Genomic DNA, 19432 nt, shown 5'->3' with positions numbered 1-19432 from the left:
TGGAAAATTCCTCTCTTGATGTTGACAGTTCCGTATTGTTGTTGTTGTTGTTGTTGTTGTTGTTGTTGTAGATTTCACAGCTGCCAGATCTTTAGTTGGTTGTTGGCTTCATTACAATTCGAGCCTCACACAGAGGCCTAGGATTGGCATAGTATCCGTGCGGATCTCAGCAGGGCTGCCTTCTGAATTTGACAGATGTTAATTTTGTCAATTCGAATATGTTTCAAGTGCTGCTCTAGTGTTTTTGGGATGGCGCCCAGTGTGCCGATTACCACTGGGACGACCTCAGCTGGTTTGTGCCATAGACGCTGAAGCTCGATTTTCAAATCGCGGTATCTAGTGGCCTTCTTGTTTTGTTTTTCAATGACCCTGCTGTCACCGGGGACTGCTATGTTGACGATGGTCACTTTCTTGTCCTCGATCACGGTGATGTCTGGTGTATTGTGTTTCAACACTTTGTCCGTTTGGATTCGAAAGTCCCACAGGATCTTGACCTTCTCATTTTCCATTACTTTCTCTGGACAATGTTCCCACTAGTTCTTAAATGTTCTTATGTTGTAATTCTTGCATAAATTCCAGTGGATCATCTTGGCCATGAGTTGTGTCTCTGTTTGTACTCAGTCTGGGCAATCTTTTTGCAGCAGCTGAGGACATGAGCTACAGTTTCATCAGCTTCTTTGCACAATCTGCATTTTGCATCATCTGAGGATTTTTTGATTTTGGCCTTGATCGAATTTGTTCTGATAGCTTGCTCTTGGGCAGCTAAAATCAGGGATTCAGTTTCCTTTTTCAGAGTTCCAGTTGTTAACCACAGCCAGGTCTTTTCGTTATCCACCTTGTCTTTGATTTTCTCCAGAAATTGGCCGTGCAGTGCTTTGTTGTGCCAGCTTTCAGTCCTCATTTTAATCACATTTTTCTGTATTCTTGTTTGGTTTTCTGGGTTTGCAGCAAATGTCTGTTCTTCACTTCAGTCAATGCCTGTTCTTGACTTTCCTTCACATAATCTCTTCTTCCACTGTTTGCTGTACTTGCAGTAAGCCCCTGCCTCCAGATCTCCGGGGAAGGTATAATCTATCAGTATCACTGCGTGGGTGTAAGGCATGGTGCATTGTCATAAGCTTCCGAGTTTTTCTATCTAATGCTTCCAACTCAGCCAGTGTCCAGTTGATGATTCCTGCAGTGTACCTGATGACAGGTATGGCCCAGGTGTTGATCTTTTCCTGCTCTTTTATTATTATTGTTGTTGTTGTTGTTGTTGTTGTTAATGTTAATATTATTATTACCATTATTATTGTTGTTGTTGTTGTAGTAGTAGATTTCACAGCTGCCAGATCTTTAGCTGGTTGTTGGCCTTCATTACAATTCAAGCCTCACCCAGAGGCCTAGGAAGTTTGTAATGTATTGGCGTAGTATTCATGCGGATCCCAGCAGGGCTGCCTTCTGAATTTGACAGATGTTAATTTTATCAATTCGAATATGTTTCAAGTGCTGCCCTAGTGTTTTTGGGATGGCGCCCAGCGTGCCGATTACCACTGGGACGACCTCAGCTGGTTTGTGCCATAGACGCTGAAGCTCGATTTTCAAATCGCGGTATCTAGGGACATTCTCGTGTTCTTTTTCAATGACCCTGCTGTCACCGGGGACTGCTATGTCGATGATGGTCACTTTCTTGTCCTCGATCACGATGATGTCTGGTGTATTGTGTTTCAACACTTTGTCCACCAGTTCTTAGCTGTTCTTATGTTGTAATTCTTGCATAAATTCCAGTGGATCATCTTGGCCACTGAGTTGTGTCTCTGTTTGTACTCAGTCTTTTCTTCTTCTTCTTCTTCTTCTTCTTCTTCTTCTTCTTCTTCTTCTTCTTCTTCTTCTTCTTCTTCTTCTTCTTATTATTATTATTATTATTATTATTATTATTATTATTATTATTATTATTAATTTCACAGCTGCCAGATCTTTAGCTGGTTGTTGGCCTTCATTAACAAGTCAAGCCTCACCCAAAGGCCTAAAAAGTTCTAATGTATCTAATGTTCTAATGAAAGTACTAATGAAAGTTCTATCAACGAGCAAGGTTTAAAGCAGCAGCTTCACGCCGCTCCAGGGTGGCCAGAACGTTTTTGCCGTCCCTGGGGCGCTGTATTCTGCCCGTGCGGAAAGGGCCACACAGCTCTATGCAAATTTTCTTGTGAATAGGTCTCATTGACCCTTGAGAAGACATGACTTGCTGTATCTGGTGTGTTTAAGAGAGTGTCTCTTTGGTAACTTGCAGACTTCAGTATGCACACAGTTTCCACCTGCTATGTACAGTTGGTAGCCACGAATAAAATAGTTTGGCCACACACAGTAATGAGCTTCTGTATTATTACAATGACATTAAAAATAACCCTACTACAGTTGTGACTACTTAATGTGGATCATAGCTTTTTTTGAAAAATGCTGGCAAAAGTCCCTTTTACTGCAGTTTTCATCTGGCTCTCATTTCAACTGTTAGTTAAATGCTGATAATTCATAGCCTTGAATGCTTTTATCTAAATACCAGTATCTCCTCTGTGCATATTGGCAGTGGAATTATGTTGCTTTTCAAATCTTTCAAAGGTGAACCAGGGTTTTCTGAATCTTGGCTGAATGTTGCCAGCAATGATGAAAACGTAAAGATGAACGAGGGCTTCTAGGAAAAGTACATATACCTGTAATGAGTTTTTTTAATACAACCCCTTGTTTGCTATTTGTATTTGTATTGAATGCAGGTTTTCCTTTTTAGTAGAGAAATGTTAGACTCATTCTGTCCAGGAAACACAAGGGGAAAAGGTTGCTGGAGCACAGAGTTTGGAACACTTGCTCAAATTAGTTCTTAAACTGAAAAATTCAAGGTGATTTTTTTTTAAAAAATAGCTTAGATGTGATTTGTAGTAAGGTGAACTGAGCTCATTCTACTTTGTATCATTTTTAGATTCCAGCGGGGTGACTACCACATCGATGTTTGCATCAATGACTATTTGGATGTATTCTGCCCTCATTATGAGGATTCGGTGCCAGAAGATAAGACTGAGCGCTACATACTTTACATGGTGAACTTTGATGGCTATAGTTCCTGTGATCATACCTCCAAAGGATTCAAGAGGTGGGAGTGCAATCGGCCTCACTCTCCAAATGGACCATTAAAGTTCTCAGAAAAATTCCAGCTCTTCACTCCCTTCTCATTAGGATTTGAGTTCAGGCCAGGCCGGGAATATTTCTACATCTGTGAGTATAAAGAAATTTATCATTGTTGCATAGCAGCTGGAGGAAACTATGGCAATTTTTCACCTATGCAAAAAGGCCAATCTGTGTGTCCTACAGATGTGTCTGAATATATATTTGCAGATTTCAGAATCCCCAGACAAAATCACCATGAATATGAGAACACAAATGAAATTAAAAACACATTTTTCTTTCATACATTGAATTATATAGCCAGCTGCATTCTCATGAAATAAGTGGACAGTGTTGGGGCTATTCAACAGAGCTTTCCTTTTTTTTTTTTTGTATTATTCACACATTTTAAGAGCAGGAGTGTTCAGTTACTGTTTTCTTTCAGTGAAGGCTCAGGGAGATGTTCCAAAGTTCTTGTTGACGCTTTGTTGTACAGTGCAAGGAGCCTTTTGTTGGATTTGAGGGATCATTGAAAGGAAGACAGTGTGATCTATAAATATGCTGATCATGTGGACGAATCTCGAAGAAGTTGGGATGTTACCCACTGTTAAACTGTCAATATCCTTGCTGTGATTAAGTAGACAAACTTATTAAGTGACTAAACTGAAATAATGTTCTTGGGTTCCATCTAAATTCCATTCATGGATTCCCTTCTCTCCTGATGCATCTCTAAATCCCCCCCCCCCCCCGCCGCCATTCTCCTGGGTGATGGGAGATTTGCAGGTATTCCATGTGGGGTCAATTGAAAATCAAACACACCCCTTGTGCATGTGGATCTTTTCTAGGATCCAACCCATCATGTTAATTTAATTTCTCTTTTTGAGGACAGAGGGTTAAATGTACTGAAATGCAAAGAATCCTCAAAGTAACTTTAAAGTCACAAATAATTTACTTTAGATTAAAAAAACAGTATTATCAATTTCTCAAACTGCTGGAATGTCCTTGAAATTGTGTAAACGGCTATGTGGAGAAATGTGGTTTCCAAATATGCTTTAGCTGCAAATACTACCGACCAGCATTATCTAATGTAACAGTACTCAGGATAAATGGCAGTCTTCACCAAGCTTTTATTCAGAGCAGCTGTTTGTTAGAGCAAGTGGGGGACACAAAGTGCAGTGGGAGCAGGTTTGCAAGCAAATTACCCTGAAGGAATTCAAACACCTGCATCAGTAAATGAGAACATACTGCTTTACCATCAAAGCATTTTTGCAAAGAGATTTAGTTTAGAAGTGAAGTAGTGGGAGAAACAAATTCTAGAACAGAAGCAGCATTGTAGTCATATCCAAAATTCCAGTGGTTTAAATAATGGCCTGTAGTTTTGAGATTTTGGTGACTCAGCGTCATATTACTTCCTAGCAAGATCTTAGCACATTTCATCCTATTCACATGTGTAGAGTATGCTAGTCACTAGTACATTCCCACCCTGGAGGATGGGGCGGCATAAAAGTTTAATAAATAAATAAATAAATAAAAAATAGTAGTAACATGTACCATATTTTAAGCTGTGAAAAAGGAGTTAAAGGTTTTAAAACATGAATCGGATCCCAGATCATATGTTGTTAGTTTTTTGTTTGTCTGTATTTGTATAGTGTCATCTATGTACATGACCCTAAAAACCATACAAGAAAACAGATCCTTTCCCCAAGTAACCTAAAATCTAATATCAGAGACAAATAGAATAGAGGACATGGAAAAATAGCATAATACAGACATCACACACTGCTAAATTTAAATACCTGAATGGTGCAATGCACAAAAATGTAACTTGCTCCCCTTTCTTCTCTGCCAGCTGAACTGAAGTAATGCATGTTGTTATGGGGAAAACTCCAATGTATTTTTCTACTCTGCATAAATAGAGAATAACAAAGGGACAGCATAAGCACAGCAGACAAATGACATTTATGTAAAATGTTTATATGCCAAGACAAAAGGTGGAATTTTGAGAGGGAGCTTGAAGGGAATGAGACAGGTATTCTTGGAGGTATTCATGAAGGTATTCTTGGTGGTAAGGCAGTTCAAGGTATTATAACAGCAAGAGGTGCTGTAGAATTGAAGTGGTGGTACAGCAGTGGCGTGGGAGGTTAAGAGCTCATGTAGCTAATCTGGAGGAACCGGGTTTGATTCCCAGCTCTGCTGCCTGAGCTGTGGAGGCTTATCTAAGCATAAGCATAAGCATAAGCATAAGCATTTTATTGTCATTGTGCACGCACAACGAAATTTACAGCAGCATTCCTCGATGCACACAATTTCAGACTCATACAATTTCAGACTCATGCAATTTCAGACTCATACATCATCATCCTCCACCCATCCCTACATAGCCCCAAATACATCAATATGAAGCAGCGGAGTTTAGCATAGCCACAGCTCTAGAGTAGAAGCTGTCTCTAAGCCTCTTTGTCCTAGTTCTGAGGGCCCTGTATCGTCTGCCAGATGGTAGCAGTTTAAAAAGAGAGTGTGCTGGATGAGACGGGTCCCTTAGAATATTTTGGGCTTTATTTAGACTTCGGGCATTATAGATTTCTTCCAAGGAGGGGAGAGGGCAGCCGATAATCCTTTGTGCAGTATTGATCACCCTTTGGAGCGCCTTCCTATTCGCCACTGTGCAACTGGAGAACCATACACAGATGCAGTAGGTTAGGACACTCTCTATAGCACAGCGGTAAAAGGACACCAGAAGTTTTCCATCTAGTTGTTGCTTCCTTAAAAGTCTCAGAAAGTACAGTCTTTGCTTTGGGGAATTCAGATTAGCCTGTACACTCCCACACATGCCAGCTGGGTGACCTTGGGCTAGTCACAGCTTCTCGGAGCTCTCTCAGCCCCACCTACCTCACAGGGTGTTTGTTGTGAGGGGGGAAGGGCAAGGAGATTGTAAGCCCCTTTGAGTCTCCTGCAGGAGAGAAAGGGGGGATATAAATCCAAACTCCTCCTCCTCCTCCTCCTCCTCTTCTTCTTCTTCTTCTTCTTCTACAGCTGAAGGAGAAAAGGTCATGCTAAGATATAGCCATCATGCCTGTGAGTATGTAGCATCCCAATTCTTCTTTTCTTCTTGAATATCATATTTTTAAAAAAAAAAAATAGCTTGAAGAGAATTTACTCTCACTTAAACAGTTGAATTTTTTTCTCTGGCAAAGTAGACAACATATTAAGAGGGATTCATAGGAGCTGAAGCTTTTGCATACGTTCATTTTCCTGTTCTTGAACTCTCCATACATGCCAGAATGTAATGAAAATAAATTGGAACAGTAACAGTTGTATTGTTTTGCTACTGATTTCCTGAAATACATTCTGTGAAAACATGTCAGAATTAAACACTGGTTCATATCCTGTGAGTAAATAAAAAAGGAATTCTAGACATGGAGATCATTGCGAAATGAATTAATTTACATAATATGATACTGATCTTACTTATGCAAACATTCCTCCTGACTTTGTACATCGGCTTTGTCTCCAAGGAGTACAAGACTTCATTTGACCCCTCTGAGGAACACAGGTTATATATTTTCTCATCGTGTGAATTTTACCACTTGAAAGCAAGCATATTTAAGCTAAGGAACGAACTCTTGTTGATGGTTTGTGTTGTTTTTCATTAAAATCCCTGCAAGTATCACCCATTGCAAATTAATAAAACATTGTTTTATTGTCTTTGGAGTTTAGAAAAGCTCATCAAATGATCATAATGACTACTGAGGACACTATATGTTAAGGATTCAAGAATTTCAGTAGCTCTGTCTACCTAATAACTTGATTAATAGGAAATACAATATCCACTTAACTTTATCAGCCACTTCTGTCATCGTCGTCGTCATCATACCACCACCACCACCACCACCATCATCATCATCATCATCATCATCTACATTTTCATTTTGTGGTTAAATTTAATATTTTGCATGAAATAATTGGATCTTCCATAACATTCATTTAGTAGAATTATTTAGCTGTCAGAGTTTAGCATAAAAATAATTGCTCAGATGTGTTTTAAAATATCAATAGTTTTTCTTCTGTGCAACTGAAATTTACATTTTAAATGAAAGGCAAAATAGCACAAAATTATGAGTAAGATGATATTCATGTAGAAGTAGCATATTGTCCTTATATTAAGTCACATTAATTTTTAGCCATAGAGCTATAAAAAGTTCCTTTCTGTTGCTTCCACAAGCATGTATTTTATCTCTAATACTATATATATTTTTATTAGCGCAGATAATTAGCGCAGAACAAGTGGGAACATGAATGTCCTTGTGGGAAGCATCTCATTTTTCCCTATGCTACTACTTCCTCTTTACCTTCCATGAAACCTCTCATATCCCCTCCCATTTTCCTGTTTCCTTCTCTCTTCACATCCAACAGTCACTGTTTTTTTACCTGCCCATCTACTGTCAGTTCCCCCCCCCCGCTGCCCAGCTGTCTCTTAATAGGAAAACTATGACCCAGTTGTGTGGTAGGGAACCCTCAAGGACTTATGTGGGTCACTTTACTTTCTCCTGTATTCCCTCCTTTACACTTTTTCCTCTTTCCATCCTGGCATCCCCCATATGCTCCCCACTTTTTTCTGCTTCATTCTCTCCTGCTCAGCCATTCACCTTTCTACCTTTAACCTGCCTCCCATATTATTTATTTAGTTCATTTATATTCTACCTTTCTCCATAGTGGAAACCAAAATAGCTTACATTATTCTCCTCTCCTTTCATCATAATCCTATGATGTAGGTTAGGATTATAGTAAGCAATTGGACCAAAATCACCTAATGAATTTCCACAGCAAGTTGGAGATTCAATCCTGGATCCCCAGACCTTACTCTGAAGCTCTATCCACTATATCACACTGGCTTTCACAGGATAGCTGTAGCAAGAACAATTGAAGATAAGACAAAGGAGGCTCAGTTCTTCACTCATGCATCCTTTTTAGTGTAATCCTTTTGTGGGGATCATTTGTTTTCCCTAGAAACCTCATTTGTTCCTCATGTCATCTTGATCTCAAAGAACTGTACTTACCTTTTTACGCACACAATTAATTGTGCTATGGGCAGCCCAATCTAGGGGGAAGAGGGCAAAGCATGTCCTGGCAGAGGTGCTGGCCTGTACTGATGCATTTGGTCACCTTACTGCAAGAGGAGAAACAGTGTGATGGGCAGGCACCACATAGCTCCATCTGGAAGAGACTGCCTCCCCAGATCTGTGCCACCATAATGGCAAGATTGGAAGTGGACTAGGGGTATTTCTGGGGTTGGAGTCAACTTAGTCAGCTTCCACTGGACTTTTGGCCCAGGAACAGCCCCCTACCCAGTCACTTGTTGCCTTTTGGGTGTTTTTCAGGCTACTGGGGTTTTCCATGTTGTGTGCCTTCCCACACCACCTGAAAGTCCTTTGGAGATAGTGTGGCATGTGGGGCAGCAGCACCGTCCCTGGCCACAGCGCCTTCTGAATTGGGCTGTTCAAGTTTTTCTTCCATGAATTGACCTTAAGGAATGAAAACTTCCTTAGCAGATTCAAAATATTTTAATATAAAAATCATAATTCAAGATTTGCAATTATTTATATTAGATGTGGTTTAGGTTTTTAGTGGAAATCTGGTCAGCAGAGACCAGATACTACTATGACAGCAACTCAAGTGAGTCAAGGAATTTTGACCTTCATAGCTGTATCACCCAAATTGCTTTAGACATTCTGAATAAAATCACAGTAATTAGAAAAGTTTGATAGATATATGGGGGGGGGGGGTTATTGGTATTTTTGTGAAATATTAAAGATACAAGCAAGGTGACCTTTAAAAGAAAATTTGTGCTTAATCTAGTGTGTAGATTAAAGAATTGGCTGTTATTAGAAGAATTAAGCGCTGGGCTTGTAAAAGAAAAGCTGGAACATTCACCACTGTCTAATAGATTTTGATGTTCTTAAACTCTCAAAGGGAGTGTTAAAAGCTGTTGCATAATTTGGGCCTAGAAAGTATCTGTATAACAAAATGAAAATAGAAACAGAAGTACTACTGATTGTGTGAAGGTTCTTTTTTCCTAAATGCCTGTCATATAATAAACTGAAAAGAGATTATTTAGATTCCTGCTGTTCAAAAATTCAAGTGTCATTAACACTGTGAAAAGGGGAGTATAAATGGAGATAGGCTATGCTACAAATCTGCATCTTTGAGAACTGTCTCATGAATATACTGTTTAAAAAGCCTTGGTTGTGAGAAATAAATGAATTCTTTCCACAGTTAATATTCTCAAATGATACTGGCTTTTTCTCTTTTTTAAAGGAAGACATAGGAATTTTTCTCTTCCTTTTCATCACAAACTGGAAGAAGGCCAGTCTGCCTCACAGGAGAATAAAATGCATGTTTTTTGTGATTCTTTCTGAATTAAATGAGTTAACAAGGGGTATGGAACATGGGAAAGTGCACTAAAAGATATTATTTTAAAGGTGTCTTTTTATGATATTTGATTCATTTGACATCTTTAATTTTCCATATAGTGCATTAATTAAAATATAAAACCAAATAACATTATGTGTGAAGTTTATACTTCAAAAATTTAAAACTAATTTCTCTACTCCCTTAACATAAAATATGGAGGAAGTAACATTCAGTGAGTCGATTACAGTACAAAAATTCTGTTTGTGCTAGAGCTATGTGCAAGCGAAAACACAAGGAAAGGCTGCAATAACTGTGCTAAATCAGATATATATAAACCTAGCAGCTTTGTCATTCTCAAAATGGCTCACCATGGTACAATATGAGAGGGAAAGGAAATTGTTACTCTTTTTGAAGCTATGTAATCTGTTTCAAGTTTTATTGTGAAACTGAATTTTACTATTATGGATAAAGGAGAAAAGGTTCTGTCTATCCACTTCTTCTGTACCATGCATAATGTTGAAGATCTCTTGTTATATCATCGCTCAATAACCTTTAAAAAAAAATGAAATAGCCCACTATGTTTCAGCCTTGTCTCATAGGACAGGTGCTCCAGCCACATGATCATTTTGACTTTTTTAATTTTCATTTGACTTTTTTAATTGCCAGTGCACACTGACTTGACATTTTCAGCATGGTATCTCCAACAACCTTCAGTTGTGGTTTCTTGGGGAAAAGAGCATTAATTAGCAAAATTGATTTTTTTTTGGTGGTGATGCATTAATTTGCACTAATTACATAGAACGTCACCTTACATTTTGTTGTCATTCATATTTCAGATAAGTACTTCTGGGGTCTCACAATCACTTTCTATTTTCAGCCTCTTCTCAGATCCCTTTAAAAAAATGTCATGATGTTCACTATTTTCCATCTTCTGGCATAGAAATGGATGCCACTGGAAAATATTCATTTTGTATTGTTTGAAGAACTCTTGAGTGTATGCAGCCTGGACGTAAGAGCTTTAGGCTTCATACAGTAGCTCTTCTTCTTCCATTTATACTCACAAGACTGGAAAATAGCTTTGGTTTAGATACAGTGGCTAACCAGTGAGTTTTATGGCAGAAAGTGGGTTTGAACACAGATTTTCCCAGTCAAAATCCAATTCTCTAACTACTGTATCACCCTCTTGTGTTGCAAGCTTTTTTTAAAAGTATATGTGAAGTTACAAACTGTTGGTGTCAAGTATAAACTGGGTCATTAATGCTGGTGCATGAAATACTAGTATAATAATTGACCCATGCCCTTCTTGGTTGCCCTTCCGTTTGCTTCCTGGTTGGTGAAAGCTGGCAGGGAGATGTTGCGGAGCCACCTGTTGGAAATCATAAACAGCTCCCTTGAGCAAGGAGTTTTCCCTGGTCGGCAGAAAGAGGCAGTGGTCCACCCACTCCTAAAAACACTGCAGTTAGATCTTCTGGATCTGGCCAATTACCACCCAGTTTCTAATCTACCATTTCTGGGTAAGGTGATTGAGCGAGTGGTTGCGGGACAGCTCCAGAGGTTCCTGGATGACACAAATGCATTGAATCCCTTCCAGTCTTGTTTCCACGCTGGCCATGGGACCGAGACGGTTTGGGTCTCTGTCGTGGACGAGCTCCAGCTTCACCTGGATAGAGGCGGTTCAGTGCTGCTGGTACTCTTAGACCTCACCACAGTGTTTGATGTAGTAGACCATGACCTTCTGGTCCACCACCTCACCGATGTCGGGGTATGGGGGTCAGCCCTGAGTTCGCTGGTCTCATTCCTCCAAGACCGGGGACTGCAGGTAGTGAACTCACAGCGCTGCCCCATTATCATTTTTATTATTATTTATTATGTATCCCCATAGTACGTGGGATTCCACAGGGGGCGATCCTCTCCCCAATGCTCTTTAACGTCTATATGCATCCCCTGGCAGGTTTGGTTCGGAGTTTTGGGCTGCAGTGCCACCAATATGCAGATGACACCCAGCTTATACATTTCCGATATAATTTCCAAATGATACATTTTCCTTTTCCCCCCCACCTTCCCCCAATTTTATGTTTAATTTTCTTTAACCAAACAGCAGTAAGTTCATTCGTTGTTGTCTCCTCATCCATATGTCTTCTTTGACTCCCGTCTCCTTCCTCCAGTTTTCATAACTTGTCCATTTCTTCATTATTTCATTCTGTTTTTCTTGCCATGTTTTATTCTTTGATAATATTTCAAAAATGTCTAAAGTCACTTGGTCCCCTATATATTCCAGCCATTTTCGGAATGTGGTTACATTGTCCCGGCCTCCAGTGAGCTTGGGGTGGGGGTGGGATTTTGTTGTCATCTAAATTGCTTTGGATTTTACTTTGGTTTTTTAGACTGTATACTGTGTTGATTTTAAATAATTTATATGGATTGTTGTGTTTTATTGTGTTGTAAGCCGCCCTGAGCCCTTTGGGGGAAGGCGGCCAATAAATCAAAAGTGTGTATGTGAGTGAGTGAGTGAGTGAGTGAGTGAGTGAGTGAGTGAGTGAGTGAGTGAGTGAGTGAGTGAGTGAGTGAGTGAGTGAGTGAGTGAGTGAGTGAATGAATGAATGAATGAATGAATGAATGAATGAATGAATGAATGAATGAATGAATGAGGATCTTGGGCAGTAGAGTACATGATGCTGGCATGATAATATTACAGGTGAATGTGAAATGATTATAAATGCATGGAGCATGTTGTTTTTAACACACTCAGAATCACATTTAATTTGGAACACAACTGTGTGGCAGGCAATGTGATAGCACAGTTTACACCTTCATCTTTTGAAATACTGTGTGATAACGCAAACAGAACTATGTAAATTAGCTTCTATCACACATAAGCATAAATTTGGAAATTTGTAATTTATATTAACCACATATCCTTCTCCAAGTTTTATTAACTCTTGGATTGCCTGCCACAACACCTTTCTAGAATGCCAAAATACTTTGTAGAATATATTTTCCCCCTATTATGCCACAGGGAACAAAGCAGTTATTATGGTTTTCAGCAATTTGTTGGAGAAAAATATAGTTCAGTTCATCACTGCAAGAAGAATTAGTCATGCGCTTGCTTAAAACGATACAGGCTTGTTTGTGTCATTTGAAGTGTAGAAATGGGCTAATTGACAAAGCAGAGATGTTCAAACAAAATCAGACCCACATTTTTATTTATTTTTATTTTTGTAAAAAAAAATGTTGGTGAGCTCTGTCTTCCAGTCATATCTGTCTGCTCTGTCTGCTGTCATATCCTGTATGCTCTGTCTGTCATATCCTATATTTGGTTTTAATAGACTAAAAAACTCTCTTGTTGTCAAGCCTTCCAAAGTCATTGGCAAGCAGCTGTGTTGTCTCAAAACGTTTACAACATTTTAACTGGAGAGACAGGAGACTCTGTTTTAGATGTTGTCAGTTGCAACAGTTTTAGGTGTTAGTCAGTGGCAAGTACACAAGTGATTTGAATACCTACTTATTCAGTTTCTCATGTGTTGGGAGAGTTTCACTTTATAACATTATACTGGAGAAACAAAACGTGGGGTTACAAATCTTTTATCCACTCTGACCTCTGAAACACAGCACAACACAGCACCTCTGAAACACAGCACAAAGTGCAAGTTCCATGTCCCCAGGGTTAATTGGTGGTGGGACGAATGAGATAACTGAGTGAGCATATACAGCTCACTGGACCAAGTGCCTAGAGGGCTTACCACATGCCAAAGAAAGGAGGAATCCATACTGTGGAAACATGATTTATGAATCTTGGCATGGCTTTAGATTCCAACCAGGCCTCAACTTCATCACCTGTTCTCTATGTAAGGTCTTATCTGAGAATACATTTTAAAGGCTTATTAATATATACCATAGTTCCACACATTCATATGTGTTGCTTCTTATGTTACAAATAAGCATAAAATGAGAAACTGCAACTATGTGACATTAAGTGAAAATTTCCATGTGCATCTCGTTGTTTTGCTTCCATGTGCATCTCATTGTTTTGCTTGTTACACAAACACACACACACAATTAATAAGGAACTTGGGATACTAGTGTGCCCTCTTGCAGTTTGATTGTAACAGTCATAGATGTCTTTAGTTTCATCCAAGGTCTGAAGATAAGCTCTGGGCTGACTGAGAACAAAATCCAGCCACCATAGGTTTTTTGTCTGCCTCTCATCAGAAACCCTGATCACAAGGACGTTCTAATTCCCCATTACATACCTCAAGCATTTTCTCCAGAAATAAAATATGTCTAAGGGCTTCTGGTTCGGACTGCATTTAAAGAAGTGAGAAAGCTCTTTGCTTATGTTTCAAGTTTCAAATTCAGTGAGAGTGAGTCAGTTGGTGGAAGCCATGTTTCCGGTCTTAATTGAAATAATTAGTGGTTTTCCAGGGCACACTACACACTTGTGATTAGAAAAAGAACTCTGTACAGCTGAAGTTTGCTATGGTTTTTCATTTAGTTTTAATTTTGCTTTCTTTAGATATTAAACTGAAGGCTAAAATGGGCTGCAAGTTATAGGCTAAAAGCAATATGGAAAAGTGGAGTGGTTGACAGAAGAGCAACAATGTCAACAGCAAATAAGAAGTAGAAGAGAAGAAGGGGCTGAGACAATGAGGATGAGAAAAGAAGGAACAAGAGGTAGGGAATGTGAAGCAGTAGAGGCTAGGAACCATGTGAGTTACATATTAGACCCAAATAAATGTAGGGAGAACTCCAGTACTGAGGACTGGTGCCAAGGAAACAAAGGAACAAGGCAGCCAGAAATTCAAAGTTTAATGTGGAATCCTCATATATGACTACAGACCTGTACTCATTTCATTTCAATTTTACATAATTTCATTTTTTAATGATTTGGATTTTTTTTCTCCTTCAGACTAACTGTACAGTCCCTATAAGGAACCCTAAAAAGCCATTGAATATTCTGCTCCTCTGAAGGCAGTTCTGTAGACTACTGTATGAGCAAACCATGAATAATGGGACAGAATGTGTGGAGCTGATGAGAATGATAAGAAAGAAGTGAATGCAGCTGGTTCTATGAGCAGCGCAGGACAGACTGTTAATATGACCTTCACGCTTGCCATGTATTCTATTAGCAAAAATCCGTGTCTCCACATGCAGACTTTACAGGTTTATATCTGTTCCATTGGATTAAAGAATAGAGATTACAATTTAGTATAATTCTGTTATGGCAAATCTACATTTGTCTTCATCTCCATCATGTGTTCTATTAAGGCAATTAATTTTAAGGCAACGTCGACTGATTTTCAGTGAAATATATCAAAAGGAATGGGCGTGATAAAAATCTCCTGTAACGGTGTAATACTCTAAAAAAAACACTATGTCTGTCAGTAGGATTGTAAAACTGAACAATGATATTCAGCATTGAACATACAAACCCTGGATTGGGAGATTTCTCTTTTAACAGAACTACTTCAAAATCCAGTGACAAAGTTTAGTTGCTGTCTTGATTGCTATCAGCCAGTCGATGAATTCAGTGATCGTAATGTAAGCTCTGTTGAACTGTCTAATGAGGGTAGGATTGAAATCTCTATGGTATTCTGTTTTTATTTAATCTTCCCTGGGAGAGAACTGCAATGTAGACCTCAATTTTAAATGCCGCGACATCCTTTATAGAAACTGTAAAAATACAGTACAACTCGCTGGGGACTTATCGGGCTGTTCGTCAGATAAATGGTTTTGTTCTGGTTTGTTTACTTATTGTTGTTTTACCCCTGTCTATCTGATTAGACTCAGATCAGTAACAATATTTGAAAATGAGCAAGTCAGCCATGTAATTGCCAAGGCAAGACGAGCAAATGTTTTGTGTTTGTGTGTATTTAAGCAATCCCACTGATTTAAATATGTGTGCTCACAGGGACATAGGTATAGATTTTTATGGGGGGGTTGGGGCAGGGCCATGCCCCTACCTACCTCTGGGGCATGGCTATGCTTTTCCAAGCCCCGCCCCCAGCCTCAGTGCTTATAAAAGCAGCTCTCCAAGGCCAGGGATGGCAGAATAATGGGGGATGGGGGAACCCCTTTGGGAGTTTATAACTTTGGACCCCCTGAACCAAACCTCACCAAACCTGGGTGGTATCATCAGGAGAGTCTCCCAAAACTGCACCCCCTGCAGGCCAAAAACAAAAAAAACACTTAAAATACCAAAAAAACCATGAACGGGGACGGAGCTTCGGACATCTAATGCGGGGGTTGAACCCGAGAAAAAACCCCTTACTTACGTCCTTGTTTGCTCACAAAAATAACTTATGGGTAGTGTGCAATTGCCTTAAATATTCTGGGGTATTCTCTTTAAGACTTTCTAATGAACAGAGTATCATGAAGAAGTAGTGCATCAAATATCAACTTTTGAGGTCATTTGAAAAATTCTAAAGTTTTGAAACCCACAATGAGTGAATGAGTGTAGCCCAGTATTTTTATACATAACTAACACATTTAACTTTTGGCTGGCTTAAAGGGTGTACATTGAGTCCCTGATATTTAGGGGTTCTGTCCACATTTTTTACTAGTTGTTTAATGACTGGGTGTCTTGAGCTATATACACACCAGTTTTCAGAACTGCAGTTCATGGTCATGGTAAAAAGTCTGACAACATATTGTGTCATACTGTTGTGCTCCAGTTTTTTGGTGTTAACTTTGTTAACACGTCTGCCTTAATTGAGGATTGAGGTACCAGGTTTAAATAATATTTACCAAGAATTAAATATCAAAACATCAATGTATGTGAAAGTGGACTAAAATGCAACACATTGAAACTTCAATGCAAGCCATGTACACATAGAAATTACTGAAAATGCTCCCAAATTTCAGTCCATTGGCAATAGTATCCCTGTAGCAACTGATCTCTGTCATATCCATAGTGGTGACAAATGCTTACCTTAGGGGATTATAATCCCACTGAGAGTTTCCTTACTTGATTGCAGATGTTTGCCACCTTTCCAATATGATTCTGACACTTAATGTGAAAGTTTATCATAGGTGCCTCAAGGGTAGGGATCACTCACATCAAGGAGGCTACTACAAAGGTTTGTTCTTTGTTAGTATGAGGCTGTTTCTGCACGGCCCAAAAATAGCACTCTAGGGACAGTAAAAACACCATCCCTGGGATGCTGTTCGCACAGCTGCAGCAGCGCTGTGCGCTCCCCCCAAAATGGCGGGGAGAGGCTGCTTTCAAAACTCGCTCCATGAGTCAGTTTTTTAGAAGGCGGCGTCTTCCCCCCCAGCGCTGTGTGAATGGCACCAGCGTGAGGATGCAGCTTTAGGCGCTGCCTGTTTGCGTTTTTGTTTACTTTGTCTTCCCTCTGAGGCTCCAGAGGGAGAAAGGACATGCCCATGCTGCCCTCCGACCCCCATGGGTCAGAGGGCAGCATGGACATGTCACTTCGCTCTTCAGGAGCCCTGGAGGGAAGACAAGGTAAACAAAACATGCAGACTGGAGGCAGCTCCATGCAGAGGCCAGCTCCAGTGGCTTAATGCCCATTTGGCAAAGTGAGCAGTTTCCCAGGGCTCCCCCTTGTGGTGGGCACCAAAAATGCAGGGTTCGTTCATGGGTTTTTTTGGTATTTTAGTGGGTTTTCCGTTTTTGGCCTGCAGGGGGCACAGTTTTTAGGCTAGTAGCACCGAAATTTCAGGGATGTTTTGGGAAACTCTCCTGATGTTATCACCCAGGTTTGGTGAGGTTTGGTTCCAGGAGTCCAATGTTATGGACTCCCAAAGGGGGTGCCCCATCCCCCATTGTTTCCAATGGGAGCTAATAGGATATGGGGCTACACCATTGAGGGTCGATAATTTTGGACCCCCTGAACCAAACCTCACCAAACCAGGGAGGTATCATCAGGTATCTTACTGATACCACCCAGGTTTTATGAAATTTGGTCCAGGGGGTTCAAAGCTATGGACTCCCAAAGCGGGTGCCCCCATCACCCATTGTTTCGAATAGGAGCTAATCGAAAATGGGGTGGTATCATTAGGGTGGTATCATTACGAGAGTCTCCTAAAGATACCCTGAAAGTTTGGTGCTGGTAGCTTAACAATTGCACGCCTGATAGCAGCCCCCCCAAATTTCCCCAGATTTTCTTTTTAAATCCCCCCCTTTGGCATGGATTTCAAGGGAGAATCTGAGGCCCCCAGTTTAAACATTGAAAGTGATGCTGTTTCAGTGTGGGGGAGAATCAATTCCAAAATAGCATCAATTTCAATGTTGTTTAAACTGGGAACCCCAGATTCTCCCTTTAAGGTGGATTTAAAAGGAGAATCTGGGCTCCCTAGTTTAAACATCATTGAAAATGATGCTGTTTGGGGGTGGATTCCAGCATCACTTGTTTAAACTAGGGAGCCCAGATTCTCCTTTTAAATCCACCTTAAAGGGAGAATCTGGGGTTCCCAGTTTAAATAACATTGAAAGTGATGCTGTTTCCCCCAATTGGGGGGACTGGATACAACACCATAAAATGTTTTCATTGCAGTAATAAAACATTTTGAAAGCATTTTGAAAGCAGTTCCATGCAGAGCCCACCTCTGTGGCTCTATGCTGCGGTTTACAGCAGCTTCAGGGCTGCCCACACAAGACGGTGCAAACGGTCCTGTGGCTCCACCGCAGTAGTGGGATTCAGATAATTTAACAACCAGTTCTGGTGGTGGGAGTCAAATAATTTAAGTTGTTAAGCACCGTTTTAACAACCAGTTCTGCCCAAGTGGTGTGAACCTGCTGAATCCCACCACTCCTCGGACAGCGTGCAGAAACGGCCTGAAAGTGTTCAATAATCTTATACAGAAAGGAAGTCTCTGTAATGGGTATGTGGACACATATTTGCAAAAATATATCTCATACATTTGATTTTGCACCACTCTTTAATAAATCACTTCTGTGGGTTGTTTTGTGAAAAAAAATCAAAATTACAAATAGAAAAAACAATCCACTAGCACTTCTGGCATTGTCAATTCATTTCAAGCAGACACACATTCATATGTTTGGAATGTCCATGCTTCAAAAAGTTCTGGCATCTTCTCTTTCTTTGAGTCTATTTCAGGATGCCCACTTAAGCATATACCTTGATATCATAGCTATAAGTTTTGTCTGTTGCAAAGAGAACTTTGCAAAGAGATAAGGTGAGCATTTTAACTCAGGAAATACTAGTAATGCATGCTTGTTTCATGTAATTGCATATCATGAATTCCCACTAGTCTCATTTGTACATGATGTGCACCCATCCATACCATCCTAAACTTGTACATACTTCCTCCTTCCGTACAGAACTGACAGGAAAGTTGAGCAGCTTATGTGTTTCAGAAAAATTGAAGAAACATTTTTTAACTGTGAAAATCCTGCATTAAAAATTATGTATCCAGACAACTAGGTTCTCAAGGAAAGAGATGTTTAGATGTGGTTTGCCTTTTCTGCCTCTCATTAGTCCGGTATTCCTTCATGGTCTTCCATCCAAATACTGACCAGTGCTAACCCTGCTTATATTCTGAAATCTGGTGAGATGAGGCTATCCTGGACTGTCCAGATTACATCCATTTAAGATTCTTTTTTCATAAATTAATAACAGGGAACTTATGTAATTGCCAATATAGTTACTTGGTAAAAAGTCAGATGGCCTTTTTATTCTAATATAAAACTACAGCCCAATCTAGAGATGTAGATTGTGGAATGTGAAGTGAGATGTGAAAGGAACAGCCATTTTTTTATGGGCAGGAAGAAAGGAGAAAATCAGTTCAATTGCTTTCTAGCCTCACTTCTGCCACCTTTTCTAGAAATGTTGATAGAGGTAGCAAGAGACATTAGGATGGGTTAAGTTTCCTACCTCACCCCCCTCTCCATGCGGGGATCAGAGAT

At 39.8% G+C, this 19432-nt stretch overlaps 1 protein-coding gene across 2 annotated transcripts in view; it reads left to right on the top strand.

The window, feature by feature from the left end:
- The window catches only part of EFNA5 (ephrin A5), a 253094-nt gene that overhangs the window by 194844 nt on the left and 38818 nt on the right, over positions 1-19432 (top strand). For both annotated transcript variants that reach the window (XM_048504657.1, XM_048504656.1), the window contains exon 2: positions 2951-3243. In XM_048504657.1, coding sequence (XP_048360614.1) covers positions 2951-3243 — 293 coding nt within the window. The remainder of the gene's footprint in view (positions 1-2950; positions 3244-19432) is intronic.

The sequence above is a fragment of the Sphaerodactylus townsendi genome, linkage group LG07 (assembly GCF_021028975.2).
Source record: "Sphaerodactylus townsendi isolate TG3544 linkage group LG07, MPM_Stown_v2.3, whole genome shotgun sequence".
Taxonomy (NCBI): domain Eukaryota; kingdom Metazoa; phylum Chordata; class Lepidosauria; order Squamata; family Sphaerodactylidae; genus Sphaerodactylus; species Sphaerodactylus townsendi.
This window is presented reverse-complemented; position numbering and strand designations above follow the sequence as displayed.